Here is an 18,687-nt window from a genome sequence, read left to right on the forward strand (position 1 = left end):
CAAGATATATTCAAAGCCCTGAATGAAAAAAAGATGCAGCCTAGGATACTTTATCCAGCAAGGCTATCCTTTAGGATAGAAGGAGAAATAAAGAGTTTCACAGACAAAAAAAAGCTGCAGGAGTTTAGCAACACTAAACCCATGCTAAAAGAAATATTGAAAGGGCTATTCTAAATAGAAAAGCAGCAGGATGCTACACAAATGAGAAACGTACAACTGGAAAGGTGATAACTCATGAATTACAAATAAAGAAAACACGAAATTATAAAAGAAGACATACAAATCACTGAGAGTGGGAGAGGGAGGCAGGGAAATATAGAATTTTTTTCTTTCTTTTTTAAAATTTTTTTAACAGTAGGATGGGTTTGAGATCATGTTATTATCAGTTTATTAAAAACGGGTATAGGTTAATAGATTTACAAAAAAGGGTAACCACAAGTCAAAAATATACAAGGGAGTCACAAAAATTAAATAAAATCCATGATAATACAAAGGAAAATTACCAAACCACAAAAGGAGGAAGAAAGGAACAAAGAGGATATACCAATTCAACTGCAAAGATAAGTTCAAAATGGCAATAAACACACATCTATCATTAATTACTGTAAATGTTAATGGACTAAATGCTCCAGTCAAAAGACATAGAGTGGCAGAGTGGATAATAAAGCAAGAACCTTCAATATGCTGCATACAAGAGACCCACTTTAGGGAGAAGGACACATATAGATTGAGAGTGAAAGGATGGAAAAGGATATTCCATGCAAATGGAAAAGCCAAAAAAGCAGGTGTTGCAGTACTGATTTCAGACAAAATAGACTTTATAACAAAGGCCATAAAGAAAGATAAAGAGGGACATTTTATAATGATTAAAGGAGTGATACAAGATGAAGACATTACACTCGTTAATATATATGCACCCAATATAGGAGCACCTAAGTACATACAAGAATTACTAACAGAGATAAAGGGCGATATTGATGGGAATACAATCATAGTTGGAGATTTTAACACTGCTTTAACATCACTAGACAGATCTTCCAGACAGAAAATAAACAAGGCAACAGAGAAATTAAATACTACAATACAAAAACTAGATTTGGTGGATATTTTCAGAGCATTACACCCCCCAAAAATAGAATATACATTCTTTTCAAGTGCACATGGAACATTTTCCAGGATCGATCATGTACTTGGACAAAAAAGAAACCTCAACAAATTTAAGAAGAAAGAAATTATCTCAAGCATCTTTACTGACCACAATGCCATGAAACTGGAAATCAACAACAGAGAAACAAAGGAGAAAAAAAGAAAAGCATGGAGATTAAACAATATGTTATTGAAAAAACAATGGATCAATGAGGAAATCAAAGCTGAAATTAAAAAATACCTTAAGACAAATGATAATGAAAGCACAACCACTCAAAACCTATGGGACACAGCAAAGGCAGTGCTAAGAGGGAAGTTTATAGCGATACAGGCCTTCCTCAAAAAAGAAGAACAATCTCAAATAAACAAGTTAACCGACCACCTGAATCAATTAGAAAAAGAACAACAAAAAGCCCCAAAAAGCAGCAGAAGGAATGAAATAATAAAGATCAGAGAGGAATTAAATACAATAGAGATTAACAAGACCATAGAAAAAATCAACCAAACCAAAAGCTGGTTTTTTGAAAAAGTAAATAAAATCGACAAACCTCTGGCCAAACTCACAAAGAAGAAAAAAGAGAGAACACAAATTAGCAAAATAAGAAAGGAAAATGGAGAAATTACAACAAACAAAATAGAAATACAGAATATCATACGAGAATATTATGAAAAACTATATGGAACCAAACTGGATAACCTAGAGGAGATGGACAAATTTCTGGAAACATACTGTCCACCAAAACTGAATCAAGAAGAAACTGAACACTTGAACAATCTGATCACTAGAAAGGAATTAGAAATAGCAATTAAAGACCTCCCTACAAATAAAAGTCCAGGACCGGATGGCTTCACTGGGGAATTCTACCAAACATACAAAGAAGAACTCATACCAGTCCTTCTCAAACTCTTCCAGACGATTGAAAAGGAAGGAATACTCCCAAACTCATTCTATGAAGCCACCATCACCCTGATACCAAAACCAGGCAAAGACACTACAAAAAAAGAGAATTATAGGCCAATATCACTGATGAACATAGACGCCAAAATCCTCAACAAAATTTTAGCAAATAGCATCCAACAACACATAAAAAAGACTATACATCATGACCAAGTGGGGTTCATCCCAGGGACACAAGGCTGGTTCAACACACGCAAATCAATCAATGTAATACATCACATCAACAAGAGAAAGGACAAAAACCACATGATCATCTCAATCGATGCAGAAAAAGCATTTGATAAAATTCAACACCCATTTATGATAAAAACTCTCACCAAAGTGGGTATAGAGGGAACATATCTCAACATAATAAAAGCTATATATGACAAACCTATAGCCAGCATAGTTCTCAACGGTGAAAAACTCAAAAGCTTCCCACTAAAATCTGGGACAAGACAAGGATGCCCACTATCACCACTCCATTCAATATAGTCCTGGAAGTCCTAGCACAGCAATCAGGCAAGAGAAAGAAATAAAAGGGATCCAAATTGGAAAAGAAGAGGTAAAAGTGTCATTATATGCTGACGACATGTTACTATATATAGAAAACCCTAAAAGGTCCACAAAAAAGCTACTAGAGCTGATCGAAGAATTCAGCAAGGTAGCAGGTTACAAAATTAATGTTCAAATATCAGTTGCCTTTCTTTACAGTAACGATAAATCAACAGAAAAAGAAAGTAAAGAAACAATCCCCTTTAAAATAGCACCCAAAGTAATAAAATATCTGGGAATAAATCTAACCAAGGAGGTGAAAGAATTATACACAGAAAACTATAAACCATTGATGAAGGAAATTAAAGAAGACTTTAAAAAATGGAAAGATATTCCATGCTCTTGGATTGGAAGAATCAATATTGTTAAAATGGTCACACTGCCCAAGGCAATCTACAGATTTAATGCAATCCTATCCAATTACCCAGGACATATTTCACATAACTAGAACAAATCATAATAAAATTTATATGGAACCATCAAAGACCTAGAATTGCTAAAGCATTACTGAAGAGAAAGAAAGAGGCTGGAGGAATAACTCTCCCAGACTTCAGACAATACTATAGAGCTACAGTCATCAAGACAGCATGGTATTGGTACCAAAACAGACATATAGACCAATGGAACAGAATAGAGAGCCCAGAAATGAACCCACAAACTTTTGGTCAACTCATCTTCGACAAAGGAGGCAAGACTATACAATGAAATAAAGACAGTCTCTTCAGCAAATGGTGTTGGGAAAACTGGACAGCAGCATGTAAAACAATGAAGCTAGAACACACCCTTACAGCATATACAAAAATCAACTCAAAATGGATTAAAGACTTAAACATAAGACAAGATACAATAAACCTCCTAGAGGAAAACATAGGCAAAACATTATCTGACATACATTTCAAAAATTTTCTCCTAGAAGAAATAAAAGCAAGAATAAACAAATGGGACCTAATGAAACTTACAAGCTTCTGCAGAGCAAAGGAAACCAGAAATAAAACAAGAAGAAAACCTACGGAATGGGAGAAAATTTTTGCAAGTGAAACCGACAAAGGCTTGATCTCCAAAATATATAAGCAGCTCATACAACTCAATAAGAAAAAAATAAACAACCCAATCCAAAAATGGGCAGAAGACCTAAACAAGCAGCTCTCCAAGGAAGACATACAAATGATCAAAAAGCACATGAAAAAATGTTCAATATCACTAATTATCAGAGAAATGCAAATCAAAACTACAATGAGGTATCACCTCACACCAGTCAGAATGGCCATCATTCAAAAATCCAAAAATGACAAATGCTGGAGAGGCTGTGGAGAAAGGGGACCCCTCCTACACTGCTGGTGGGAATGCAGTTTGGTGCAGCCACTATGGAAAACAGTGTGGAGATTCCTCAAAAGACTAGGAATAGACTTACCAGATGACCCAGGAATCCCACTCCTGGGCTTGTACCCAGAAGGAAATCTACTTCAGGATGACACCTGCACCCCAATGTTCATAGAAGCACTATTTACAATAGCCAAAACATGGAAACTACCTAAATATCCATCAACAGGTGACTGGATAAAGAAGAAGTGGTATATTTATACAATGGAATACTACTCAGCCATAAAAACTGACAACATAATGCCATTTGCAGCAACATGGATGATCCTAGAGAATGTCATTCTAAGTGAAGTAAGCCAGAAAGAGAAAGAAAAATACCATATGAGATCGCTCATATGTGGAATCTAAAAAACAAAAACAAACAAAAACAAAGCATAAATACAGGACAGAAATAGACTCATGGACAGAGAATACAGACTTGTGGTTACCCGGGGTGGGGGGTAGAGGGTGGGAAGGGATAGACTGGGATTTCAAAATTGTAGAATAGATAAACAACATTACACTGTATAGCACAGGGAAATATACACAAAATGTTATGATAAATCACAGAGAAAAAAATGTGACAATGAGTGTGTATATGTCCATGAATGACTGAAAAATTGTGCTGAACACTGGAATTTGACACAACACTGTAAAATGATTATGAATCAATAAAAAATGTAAAAAAAAAAGATGTTATTTGCCTTTTTCACTGTGTTGCCATTTGAGTGTGAATCAATACGGTGGCTTCAAACTGTAGTTGTCATCTTATTCTTCATGCCACACATTGGCAGGAAACAAAGCTTCATGTAAAAATGTCCTTTATGAAGCAGTGAAAATTGTTCATTTTAAATCTCTACTTGAGTACATATCTTTTTTAACATTCTGTGTGGTGACATAGGAAATATGCATAAAACATTTCTACTGCGTATGGAAGTGCATTAGTTATTCCAAGGAAAAACACTTGCATGATTATTTGAGTTGCTAGCTGAACTTGCTGATTTTTTCACAAAACACTTTTTTTTGAAAGCATGACTGACAAATTATGATTATTCAGACTTGGGTACTTGGCATACACTTCCTTGTGAATTCAAGAAGGGAGACTATCATTTCAAGGGAAACAACTAACATTTGTTGCCAGCGGTTAAAATTTGAGCTTTTAGGCAGAAATTGGTGTTTTGAAGAAATTTGTGGCAGCTTTCCAATACTTCGAAAGTTTTCTGATGGAATTTGTGATTATATTAACAAATGGACTTTTGGAGGTGTTGTATAATGGAGCCATATTCAACACTGCAACTAACTTTCCAAAAACTACCACTTGTTAAGTTTGGACCATATTTTCTTCATATACTTAAAAAACAAAACCAAAAAACAACATGTACCAATAGGTTGTATGCAGAAGTAGATCTGTGACTCCCTGTTTAGTATTCAGATGGACAGTAAATAGATTTGCAAACAAAGCTAGTCTTTTTACTTTCCTTTATTTTGGGAAATAGTTATTTTTCATTAAAATATTTATGTAATAAGTTTTTTTTTTACTTTTTTTTTAAATGTAGTTTTAATTTCTCATATGGTAACTCATAAAAGGTCTTTGGGTTCTCAATTGTAAAGGAATCCTAAGGCCAAAAGTTTGAGAATTGCTGCTGTAAAGCTAACTTCTACGGAGGTGAAACCAAATACTTGTGAGGGACCCTTTCCAGTGCCGGTGAATCACGTTAGAATCTACACAGGATTGGGACTCACCTTCAGACTTTACACAGAAAGACTTAGAGGTGCGGTTTAGGCCTGCAGTAGGGGTGGAGCGAAGACTGCGTCTCCCGTCTCCCTGGAAACCACCCATCTGGAGTCTCCTGGGCCACGCCCTCCGTTCGTCTCCGCCTCTCATTGGCGCGGGTTAAGTCAATGGGCTGTCTGTCGGGAGGGGGCGGTGCTTCGTTTCCGTCCGGAGGCCACTCGAAGGGACGTACTGACGTCACGCAGGACGCCGCTGCCCTGACGCTCCGCCCTTGCATCCCCGCGAGCCGAGGCTGCTGTACCTGGCGTTGCCCCTTAGAGGGGACGCGAGCTGTTTCCCTTCAGAGGCCTGGCGTAGGGTAGCCTCTGTCCCACCTGTCCCGGCGTGACGCTGCCCAGCGCGTCCGTGCCGCCGTCATGGACCTGAATTTAAACCGAGCGGATTATTTACAGGTAAACCTGAGGGGTTGGGGCGGGCGCTGCGCGGGGTGAGCCCCTCTCCCTAAGAGGATTCCATCCTTCCACCGCCGTCTGTTGGGTCTCCCGGAGCCGAAGCGGCGGGGAAGGAGCGGGTCTGGGTGTCGCCCCCGCGACGCCTTCCTCACGGGCAATTCTGGCTCGTTGGTGACGGTCCACTGGGACCTGGAAGGAAGCGGCACGGGCCCCCGCGGTGCTGGCGTCTGCCAGGTCCTGAATATGCTCCGAGTGTCCTGACGCGATCCCGGGTTCCTCCCCAGGGCCGTTCTCCTGTATTATGGTATTATTACCATAATAAAATTATATCATCATAGATCATAAAAGCAATGACAACCATTTTCTAGCACCTAGTTTATTCTAAGAGCTTAACATATATAAATATGTTTAATCCTCATAAAAATTCTCAGAAGGGCTCAGAGAAGGTAACGTACATAATAGTGAAAAAATGTCGCTGTTGCTCTTGTTTGAAGCAAAGTCTCTGACTCCAGAGCTGGTGTTCATTCTGTTACACCACCCTGCCTCTCAGTACTTCAGCCCTAGACTTTCTCTCCCTCTTCTCCAGCTCCTCCTTTTTCAGTAATTCTGTTTTGACTAATAGTACAAATGTTTGCCCGGTTACGTTCCTTCAGAGTTTTGCTAGGTACTTCCCATCTTAATGTCTTCCATATCTACCTGGTCCCCACATTTTGCTGCTTTTATCTCCTAAATGTCTCTTGAATCTGTCCCATTTTCTCCCTCCATCTCCGTTATCCGCGGTTCAATCCTCATCTTCTATTGCTTGGATAATTGAAATAGCTTCCTAATGGGGTCCTAGCCTCCAGCTTCACCTTTCTCAGAGTTTCAAAGATAGAAATCTAAACAGATTAGTTAAACTTTAATACTACTCCGTAGAATACAGAATAAAAAGATAGATCTATATTATATGTAAATTCTTTCATGATCTGTTGTTTTCTGCAGTTTCTCTCCCTTTGGTCCCAGCCTCCTCCCCTAACTATGCACCACTAGTGATAGTTCCCTGCTGAACAAACCATATTTGTAAAATAATCTTCATCATCAGTTAGACTGAATGTCATTGTCATCTGCATGTTTGGTATTTTAGCAAAAATCTTCTGTGTTGCATTTTTAATAATAACAAATCTATTTCCAAAGATTTTTAATTACTTTACAAAAACTCTTTAACAACTATCTGAAGTTGTAAAAGAAGGCTTCTAAAAATATTTTTGTGTGTGTGAAGTATCTTGCCAGTAATGTCACATAATTATTTTTGGCTTGACAACTTCATAGTATGAATTTTACTGTTTTTGATTGTTTCCTATATTCTGACTTCTGTGGCATATTTCATTAGAAAATAAGTTCATTGCTGATGATAATTATTTCATATCATAAGTAATTACAATAAAAATAAGGCTTACTATGATTAGAATCTGCTGGTCCTTTTAATCTCTGATGTATCAGAAGACTTTCACTAGGTGGCTGGTTTGTTTCCTTAGGTGGGAGTGACCTCTCAGAAGACTATGAAGCTACTTCCTGCCTCAAGATGTAGAGCTACACAAAAGGTAGAGACACTGACTTCTCCATATCTCCTTAGCTGTGACAGAGGAGAGGTTTCTATTTCCTTTTTTATTGATAAGTTATTTGTTTTTAATTCCAAGACTAAAATGGAAATGAATTTCTTTTAATTTGAATAGAGGTTTGAATACCAAGGAACATTATAGACAACAATTTTCTTGGGCATTATAATTTTTTGTTTAAAAAAATTTTTATTGAAGTATAGTCAGTTACAATGTGTCAATTTCTGGTGTATAGCATATGTCTCAGTCATACATATACATACGTGTATTCATTTTCATGTTCTTTTTCATTAAAGGTCATTGTAAATTATTATGTATAATTAGTAAATTAGTGTAAGCAAACTCTTGAAAACCATCTTCCATTTTTTCTGGTAATAATTTATCCTTATGTGTGTACTTATGTGTACCAGGTTGTGGTATATGAAAAAAAAAAATATAAAGCACAAGAGTCTGTAGAGAAAATGCTTTTTAAAAACTTTATCGTATTTTTTAAAATAATTAAGTATTTTGATGTTAAACATTATATTTAACTAACAATATTGATTATTTTTATAAAAACATTAATCCTATGATTTCCATAAGATAATTATAATTTCTTAGTAGACTAATAGGATTGTTTTAATAGCTGCAAAATAAATATAGTATTCCTATATATTGACATTTTATCAAAATAAATCAACAGATTTTTGACTGTCATTTATTGTATTCAGTCTGCTAAATCAACACTTCTCAAACTTTTGGTCTCAGGACTCTTACTTTTTTTTTTAAAGATCAGTTTATTTATTTATTTAATTTTTTAAATTGAAGTATAGTTGGTGTACAATATTATATAAGTGGAAGTTAGATAATATTATATAAGGTAAAATATAGCAATTCAAAATTTTTAAGGTTATACTCCATTTATAGTTATTATAAAATATTGTCTATATTCCCTATGTTCTACAGTGTATCATAGTAGCTTATTTTATGCATAATAGTTTGTACCTCTTAATCGCCTGCTTCCATATTGCCCTTCCCACTTTCCCTCTCCCTACTGGTAACCACTAGTTTGTTCTCTATATCTGTGAGTCTCCTTTTTTGTTATATTCATTAGTTTGTTTTCTTTTTTATGGTTTTCTTTTTTTCACTTAGCATAATACCCTCTAAATCTATCCATGTTGTTGCAGATGGCAAATTTCATTGTTTTTTCTGGCTGAGTTGTATTCCATTGTGTATATACCACATCTTCTTTATACATTGACCTGTTGATAGACGCTTAGGTTGCTTCCATATCTTGGCAATTGTAAATAATGCTGCTATGAACATTGGGGTGCATGTATCTTTTTGAATTTGTATTTTTGTTTCTTTTGGATATATATACCCAAGAGTGGAATTGCTGGATTGTATGGTAGTTTTTTGAGAAACTTCTATACTGTTTTCCACAGTGGCTGCACAAATTTTCATTCCTACCAGCAGTGTACGAGGGTTCCCTATTCTCCACATTCTTGTCAACATTTGTTATTTGTGCTCTTTTTGATGATAGTCATTCTGACAGATGTGAGGTGACATCTTATTGTGGTTGTAATTTACATTTTCCTAATGATTAGTGATGTTGAGCATCTTTTCATGTGCTATTGGCATTTTCCTCTTTGGAAAAATGTCTGTTCAGTTCTTCTGCCCATTTTTTTCATTGGGTTGTTTGCTTTTTTGATGAATCATATGAGCTATTTATATATTTTGGATATTAACCCCTATTGGTCATATCATTTGCAGATATTTTCTCCATTCAATAGCTGGTCTTTTCGTCTTATTGATGGTTTCCTTTGCTGTGCAAAAATTCTTTAAGTTTGATTAGATCCTATTTATTTACTTTTGCTTTTACTTCCTTTGCTTTTTAGGAGACAGAGCCAAAAAAAATACTGCTATGATTTACATCAAAGAGTGTTCTGCCTATGTTTTCCTCTAGGAATTTTATAGTATCTGGTCTTACGTTTAGGTCTTTAATCCATTTTAAGTTATTTTTGTATATGGTGTTAAATTACTGTAGATCCTAGGTTATATCTATCAATGCTTACTATATTAAAATTAAAACCAAAAAATGTCTGAAATATTTACCATTTCATTAAAAAATAAACACATTGCATGTTTACATAAATAACATTTTAATGAAAAGTAACTATCTTCAAAAACAAAGAGAGAATTTAATGAGAATGGTTGCATTGTGTTACATTTTTGCAAATTCTTTATTCTGGCATAAGCAGAAGTACTTTGCTTCTCATGTCTGTTTTCTACATTCAGTCTGTTTCTGTATGTTGTTTTGGTTGAAGTATATGAAGAAAATCCAGTTTACATAGATATGTAGTTGAAAATAGGGAGCACCAGAACTTAACACAACATTGTAAATCGACTATAGTTTAATTAAAAATATTTTTAAAAAAGAAAATAGGAGTATTTAAATAGCAATTCCATATAAATTTTGGTTCTTCATATTTGATACTACACCTGAGCTTGATAAGTAGTAGTTTCTTAAACAATGTGGAATCTAAAACCGTATTGATTAACTTTTTGTATTGTGGTATATTGAAATACTTTTGGTCTGTTTGGTACTTTGAATGGATCTTTTAAAACCATATGTGATTTATAGCATCCTGTAAATGTTGACATGTTTTATTATAGAACATCAAACAAATCACATTTGTTGATATCACTGCTAATCTCATCAGAAAAGTTGTTGAGTATCACATAGCTGTCAAGCTTATGGTGGCAGATACTGATTTTTACTTGAAAGCTTAACTTTTATCTTTGGAAACGTATTCCTTTGAAATGAGAAGATCACTTCCTTCAGTTTAAAAAAAAGTCTACCAAATACCCAAGTGTTAATAACAACTTGTTATTACTGGTTGTTAATCACTGTCTGTTGTTCTTTCATTCTTAAAAATGGTGTTTCTTGAAAAAAAGTACATAGTTCAGCCTGTAACTCAAACAATCACACAGGTGCTCTCCTGTACACAGCAAAAATGCTTTGTGCATACTTTCTATTTTCTCGCACTAAATGTTAAAAAGAGATGTACTCAAGCATCAGAATTTAATAAGATTAATAATTTTTATTGCTTCATTAAGGACATGTTACATGAAACTAGATGGAATTTTTTTCTGTACTCTCAAATGGTGATGAAGATTACAGTGATTATAGTTTGTCATTGCTTTGACTCTTGCCATATACTAGCAATTTTACCATTGCTTCTGCACCAGCATCACAAATATCAGCCTAGGGAAAAAGGAAAATAAAGACTTACTTAGAATGGTTTTGACCTGAAAGATTCCCTAGAAGGTTCTTATTGACCCCAGGAGTCCAGGAACCACACTTTGGGAATCCCTGTAATAGATTACTGTTTTTTTACAAATTATTGGAGAAGTGTATTATCAAAAATTTCAAAACTTTAACTATTCCTATGTATTTTTTCATCTGAAAAAAATTCTGGCAATACTAAAGGTCTGTAAATCTTCTGAAAATATGTGCATAATTATTTACTAATGTTCATCGTTCTGAGAAGAAAGTCCCAGCTTTCATCAAATACATGAAGGAATTTGTAATCCCCTACACATATATACATGTATACATATGTGTGTATGTGTGTGTGTATATGTGTATTAGATACATATACATAGTATACACACAATGTATATATGTGTATGTGTGTATATATATATATATATAAGATCAAAGGTAATCTTTTTCTAATCTATATCCTTATCTTTTATTTGCTTGATTATCAATTTCTGAGAGAGAGGTGTCAAAATCTCCCTCTGTATTTAATTCAAAATAATTCATTGGCCACATGTTGATAATTATTGAAGCTGAGTGATGGGTGATGGATACATGGTAATTCATTATAATATTCTGTCTACTTTTGCATATGTTAAAATTTTTCCATAAAAAGGTTTTTAAAATATCAAGTAGGTCAGTCACAACATTACTTTGATAATCTGTTTTAAGTTAATCTTAAAATGTTCTTATGCTCCAGTTAAAGGGAAAAGAAATTACCTCCTTTCCATTTCTGTCCCGATTCTTTTGCTCTGTTTAACCTGGAGGAACAGAATGGAAGGCCAGCTACATCCATAACAGCTTTTCATAGCTGCCTCTTTGACCCTTTCTTATAATTCTTTGGAGGATTATTTTTTTGTGGGGATATCTTTACTAGATTTTCTGATTTCTACTTTTAAGATCATAATTTACATATTGCAAATGTTGCTTTCCCCATATAAGTTATCAGGGCATAATAATAGTAATTTTAGATTTTATTCACTCTTTTACAGGTGGTTGTTGGAGATCATGATGGAGTAGTTATGTGCTTTGGCATGAAGAAAGGAGAAGCAGTGGTATGTGTAGCTTTTGAATGCTCCTGTAAAATTTTTCTAAGGCATAATATAAAATGGGTTATGAGGGAAGTGGTTATATGAAGTATGAGGCTGCAGGCCACATAAGAGTCATTTGTTAGCCATTTGCAAAACATCTGTGACAGCCTACCGCAATGTATTCATTTTCTATGCTGTGTAACAAATTGCCTCAAACTTAGAGGCTTAAAAGGACATACATTTATTATCTAACAGCGGCAGGAGTCCAGACTGGAGGCCTCATGTGGCTGCAGTGTAGATGTCAGCAGGCTCTACTCCTTTCTGGAGCTCAGTGTCCTGTTCTAAGCCCACAGGGTTGTTGGAAGAATTCAGTTCTTTATTGTTGTTATACTGAGGTCCCCATTTTATTGCTGTCTGTAAGCTAGGGACTGCTTTCGGCACTTTGAGGCCCCCACAGTTCCTTGTCATGTGGTGACAAGGCATTCTTACAACGAGGTGACTTACTTTAAGTCAACAGGAAAATCTGTCCAGTCTGCTAAGATGGAGTCTTTTGTAATATAATGTAACATGGAAGTGACTATCACGTCACGTTGCCACTTAATGGAGCCTAATCAAGGAAGTGGTTATTACATCATCATATTCACAGATCATAATTTACAAGTGATTGGTCTGAAATGTGAATTCTTATATTCATTATGCATTATATGGAATTTGTAAAAAGATGAAGAGGGTAAAAACTATCAGAAACTGAGTGTTTCCATTATTTGTATATTTTTCCAGATATTTTATTCTCTGTATATGAAGTCAATGGGAGTGGGGGAGGGGGAAGGGAAGAAACTGATGTCAATAATAAAATAGAAAATAACCAGGAAGAAATAAATAATGCAAATGTTATTTCCAATTAAATAGAGAGGTATTAAGTTATACACCCAGGTTTTCAGTAAATTCTGTAGTCCTTCATTTATACTATCAAAATTTGTAACATTGTAAGGCAACCAGGAGAGATGAGTTTTAAAAAGATGACTGAAGTGTAAAAACAAGTCCATTGGAACCAGCTGGGGAATCTTGTTAAAATGCAGATTCTTATTCAGTAGATCTGAGGTTGGGCCTGAAAGCCTGCATTTCTGATAAGGTGAGTGATATTAATGCTGCTACTGAGTGGGCCATACTTTTGAATTGCAAGAGTTTAGATTTTAATGATGTCATTGAAATATGTGTGGGAATAAACATTACAAAGTTTGAAGATGTTTAGCAAAAAAACCCAGAGGACCACTAAAGTAAATACATTTGCACTTAAAGGTGTTCCTTATTGTAGAACTATAATATTTTGTAGGTTTAAAATCACAGGATTTTTTATAGTAAAGGAAAATGCTTGCAATAAATTTATGTACCTAATTTTTTCCCCAATGATTTTTGCAGACAGTGTTCAAGACTTTACCTGGGCAGAAGATTGCAAGGCTGGAACTAGGAGGGGTTCTTAACACACCCCAGGAGAAAATTTTTATTGCTGCAGGATCTGAGATTAGAGGCTTCACAAAGAGAGGAAAACAGTTCCTCTCTTTTGAAACAAACCTCACTGAAAGCATTAAAGCTATGTATGTTTATTCTCTTTTTGTTTTTACATGTCCACTTACAATATTTTGGATAGGTGGCAGACATCTGATTAAGTATCATATCTTAATAGGTTATCTAGGAAATAATTAAAGGTACTTTATTAGTCAGAAATTAAATTTGACCTAGAATCAATACAAAAATCCATTCGTTGTTGACATGTTGTTTTCTTTTTAAGACTTTCACAGTATAGATTCAGTTTTGACTAGTTGGTCCAGTTATGATTCATGATCAGAGTGTAAAAGAAGTGAAAGAAATCTCCAGATATTTAGGTTTCCATTGCTTTGCTGTCTCTGGTAGTTCTGGTTTTGAGGTACTATCATTTTGTTAAAAGTCTGGCCATAAAAGTTAGTGACTATCAAAAAGATAGAATTTCAGGTGAGTCAGGTTAAGACTCTAAGTGAAAAATAGCTCCCTAAATGGCTCCCTGATATGTGAAATTTTGCAATTAAAATTTTAGTTTTTGAATCATGGAGAGCTGGGAGGGGCTTTAAAGTTTATCTAATCTACTGTTCTTTAATCCTGCTATTTAGGAGAATACTGTGGAAACTTAAAACAGTAGATTCCTTGTCCCACCTCATACCTGCAGAATCAGAAGTATTAGGAGTGGGTTAAAAGGAAAAAGTTCTTCATCTGAATCCTATGCAGCCGTGTTGTATAAGCAGCCAGACCTTAATTTGGAAACTGCTGATTCAGTTCAGAGTTCAGTGTAATTCACAGCTGTCTTGTGTAATTTTATATAATGCATAGATAGCATGCGTCCTGGTATCTGGGCTGTAAAACTTTGCTTTGGTGAGACTGGATAAGAATTAATGGTAAGTGGAAGCAATTCAGTAGTTTAACAAGAATGTCATTCTTTTGAAATGCTTTTCTAGATAGACATGGCCAGTGATAATTGTGAAATACTAAAACTAAAGTAATTAATTATTGGCATACCTCTACATTCAGAAATGAATGTGGACCGAGGTGTGAGGAAGATAAGGAGTTTCCCAGCCAATAGCCTCTTTTGCTAGTTTCTTAAATGTTTTTACTTGAGTGGGAGAGGAAAGGTTCTTTACTCAATTTTTAAAAATTTATTATCTGAATCTCCACATTTATAAGGTTGCATGGGAAAACAAGATTATAACTTTGAAAATATTCAATAAGAAAACTGACTGCATATAAAACTGATTACCACTCATGAATCCTTCCCTGCCTAATGTTTCTATACTCTTGTCAGCAATAGTGATTGCCAAGTAGTGCTTTGAATAATATAATGCATATAAAATACAGATGGATTTCAAATCTTGAAAAAGATACAGAATTTCAAGTTGATAAAAATGATATTAAGAGGATTACTGAAATCATATGCAGAGCCACAAAGTGAAGCCACTTAAGTAATAATTAAAGAAGATAAAATCAGTGAGGATCGTTATAGGATAAGGAATAATTGTATCAAAAAATTTAAATAGACCTTAGAGATGGAGAAATAGGAGAAACCTTCAAATAATATTCTTCTCTTTATGACCACATGGTGATAGCTATCTAGAAGTGAAAGATAATAGACTAATATATAATTTTTGTCAAAATATTTCAGGTCCCCCAGTGAAAACTTGATTTATTCTAAGAATTAGAACATAGTTATGACTATTATTTAAATTTTGTTAAATATAATTTGAAATGAACTTACTTCTTTTTTCAAATTAAAATTCTAATGAAATCATTTTCCAATATTTATTATTTAGTTTCAAGTAGATTAACTTCAAATAGCCTTTTTCAGGCTGTTTAGTGTGTTAGTAAGAAACTGTAGAGTAAAAAACTATCTGAGTTGCATTCTGCTCTACTATCTACTAGTTGTATGCCTTTAGGAAAGAATTTACTTAACACTTTATCATTACCCTTAAAAAGGGCTAGTAATGGTCCCTAGTTTATATATAGAGTTCTGAGGATTGAGCTAATACATGTAAATCACTTAGCACAGAGTACACATTCAAAAAAGTTACTTTTTGATAGATTGCCTTCAGATACAGACAGATTATCATAATCTTGTCTTTTTTTCAGTTTTTCTGAGCTCAGTTTTTTAGAAGCTTGAGGCTTTAAGATTCTCATTTTCAGCTTTCAAAATCAGTGTTATACTAAAGGGCTAGAAATTAAGTGGGGGAAAATGAAAAACAAACTGTTCTCTGAGTCTGTGGTAGAATGATAGTAAACTGTATATAAATAAACTTTTATTTTTATCTCTGAAAATAATTCAGGAGTTTCCTATGCTTATTTTTTAAAATGTGGATATCTTAAATTACTTTTAATATTCTTAGGCACATATCTGGCTCAGACCTTTTTCTCAGTGCAAGTTACATCTATAACCATTATTGTGATTGCAAAGACCAACATTATTACCTTTCTGGGGACAAAATCAATGACGTCATCTGCCTTCCAGTGGAAAGAGTACTTCGTGATGTTCCTGTGTTGGCCTGCCAGGACAGAGTGCTCAGAGTTTTACAGGTTGCTGTTATTTTTTTTTTTATTATTTTTCATAATTTAAGTAAATGAATATTGATGAACAATCAGTACATCATTAGGATAATGACAGTGCAATTGAATAAAGTCTAGATGGTTATTCTGTGCCACAACAAGCTACCTCACTCTTTGGAACTTCATAGTCAGAGAGCCATTTCTCGGCATTAGCCCTTTTATAGAAGGAAAAATCCAGTGATTCTATGAAGTGTTTTTTTCTCTCTGGAAAATTAAAGTAATGTTCAAATTTCACTCTAGCAGCATGAATGATTGATTTCTCCCCTAAGCCTGTGCTCTCAAATACGAGTTGTTTGAGTAAGACTTTTAATAGGAGCTAGCTCTCATTCAATTACAGATTGATCTGGCTGCATTCTAGGATTCTGCTTTGTTTAATAGGAAGAGATCCATATGCTTATTTAAAAAAAAATCACTAAGGATTTGTGGAAAGTAAAAAGTGGAAGTCTTTCCTCTGCCCTGCACACTTCTCCCCTACTCCCCATCTACCTTTGTGGGCAATCTGTTGCCCCAAAGGTAACCTTTTTTCAACAGTTTTGTGTGTATTCTTTTGTGTTTATATAGTTAGATGTAAATATCTGTGAATTTGGAGGGGGAGGTAATTAGGTTTATTTATTTAAGTATTTATTTTTTTAGTGGGGGTACTGAGGATTGTGAAAGACTAAGCACACATTCTACCAATTGGCTATGCCACTCTCCCCTTGTATGTTTAACATTTTTAAACAATAATAATATACTATATTTATTATAATTTTATGAATATTTTTTCATTGAATGATTTATCATAGATATTTTTTCCATGTGAATTGATTATTTCTGCCTCGTTCTTTGACAGCTTCACAAATACCATACACTAAATGAAAGGATTGTAAGCAGCAAAATGGAAGAAAAGACAAATAAAAGAATTTAACTTGTTTACTTATCCAAATAGCAGGTCATTCTGCCTCTTACTGGAGTGGGTTTTGGAAATACCCAAGGCAAGGCCAGAATTTTCCTTAGGAAGTAATTCTGGGTCTGTTTGAATGTGCTCTAAGTAAGGCTCTCAAGTTAGGACAAAAGAAACAACTTGTTCACGGAAGCATTTGATAGGGAGATTTACCAGGACCAAGTTTTCAGGTAAACAAAGTACTTAAAAGAAAAAGTATTGAAAGTGGAGAATATTTTAAATATTTCTTTCCTTGATCTTTTTACTTTATCTATATATGTGTATATACACACATGTATTATTATAAAATGAGTTAACATATGCAAAATTGCTAACAAATCCAAGTTGATATTCATAACCTAATTTTTTTTCAGTAGTTTTAATTCTAGGGTTCTTTATATAAATATTGATGTTATCAATGAGTTCCTATATTATTTTAGGTTTGTATTCTGTTTTAGTTTTAAAATACTTGTTCTTCTTCAGGGATCTGATGTGATGTATGAAATTGAAGTTCCTGGCCCACCTACTGTTTTAGCACTGCACAATGGAAATGGCGGTAATCAGGGTTTCATTTTTCATAATCAAATAGGGAGAGAGTTATATTATTTAAGTCTAGATATTTCAGGTTTTTAGTCATTTATATGTTAAGTGAAAACGGGAAATTGTAGAAAGAGATAGTTGTCTTCTAACTTGCCAGTAACTAACAGTAATGAGTTACTGAACTTTAATTTTCAGTTTCCTCATCTTAAAATTAGTTGATGAGGAGAGATCTTATCTCTTATGATCATAAAATTCTCTGAATATATGACCATCCTTCCAAATTAATTCAATTAATTAAAATCTGTCTTTTAGTATTTTTAAGTGAAATTTTTCCATGAAAGTTAATATATATGAAAATGTTTTAATTTTAAAGAGATATTATGAGTTATGAGATAACTGTTATATATTGATTTTAATTATAACTAGGTGACTCTGGAGAAGACCTTTTGTTTGGAACATCAGATGGAAAACTTGGGCTTATTCAAATCACTGCTTCTAGACCAATACACAAGTGGGAAATTCGAAATGAGAAGAAGAGGGGAGGTATGTTCTTCATGTAGATTCTGAAATTCCAGTGATTATTAAATAAAGTATCCTAAATTACAGTTTTCATTTTGTTTTATTTATTAATATTTATAGCAGATTTAGCAATTTACAGAGCCACCTCAGGTTTATTTACTATTTGTTTATTTAACAGGCCTACCATACTTTGGGTATAATATTTTAAAGTAAGAAATGCTAACAGTAATTTATAGACTAATTTCCATCTGTAACATCAGTCTATGCTCAAATTTGTTTTTCATTGTTTGGTGTAGGGAGTTAATTAATTGGAATTTGGGAGTACTTGGTATGAGGCAAAGAAGTACCGTGGGTCAGGGAATAGTCCTGTTTTCTAAGGAATTTATACCTTTCTAAGGGGAATTTATATCTGACTTAGTAGGTGGTGAGATGGCTACTTATAGATACAGCATATTTATTCATGTGTTCCT

At 34.2% G+C, this 18,687-nt stretch overlaps 1 protein-coding gene across 2 annotated transcripts in view; it reads left to right on the forward strand.

The window, feature by feature from the left end:
- Nucleotides 1-6,049: 6,049 nt before the first annotated feature.
- The window catches only part of BBS7 (Bardet-Biedl syndrome 7), a 35,973-nt gene continuing 23,335 nt past the window's right edge, over nucleotides 6,050-18,687 (forward strand). Inside the window, exons 1-7 of one of the 2 annotated variants that reach the window (XM_031691589.2) lie at nucleotides 6,050-6,184; nucleotides 7,699-7,764; nucleotides 12,076-12,138; nucleotides 13,534-13,709; nucleotides 16,020-16,206; nucleotides 17,642-17,714; nucleotides 18,125-18,241. In XM_031691589.2, the coding sequence (XP_031547449.1) occupies nucleotides 6,149-6,184; nucleotides 7,699-7,764; nucleotides 12,076-12,138; nucleotides 13,534-13,709; nucleotides 16,020-16,206; nucleotides 17,642-17,714; nucleotides 18,125-18,241 (718 nt within the window). In that variant the 5' untranslated portion in view covers nucleotides 6,050-6,148. Of the gene's footprint in view, nucleotides 6,185-6,392; nucleotides 6,489-7,698; nucleotides 7,765-12,075; nucleotides 12,139-13,533; nucleotides 13,710-16,019; nucleotides 16,207-17,641; nucleotides 17,715-18,124; nucleotides 18,242-18,687 lie in introns of those variants that run through there. The other variant, XM_031691593.2, reaches the window with a different exon arrangement.

This window comes from Vicugna pacos, chromosome 2 (genome assembly GCF_048564905.1).
Source record: "Vicugna pacos chromosome 2, VicPac4, whole genome shotgun sequence".
Lineage (NCBI taxonomy): Eukaryota > Metazoa > Chordata > Mammalia > Artiodactyla > Camelidae > Vicugna > Vicugna pacos.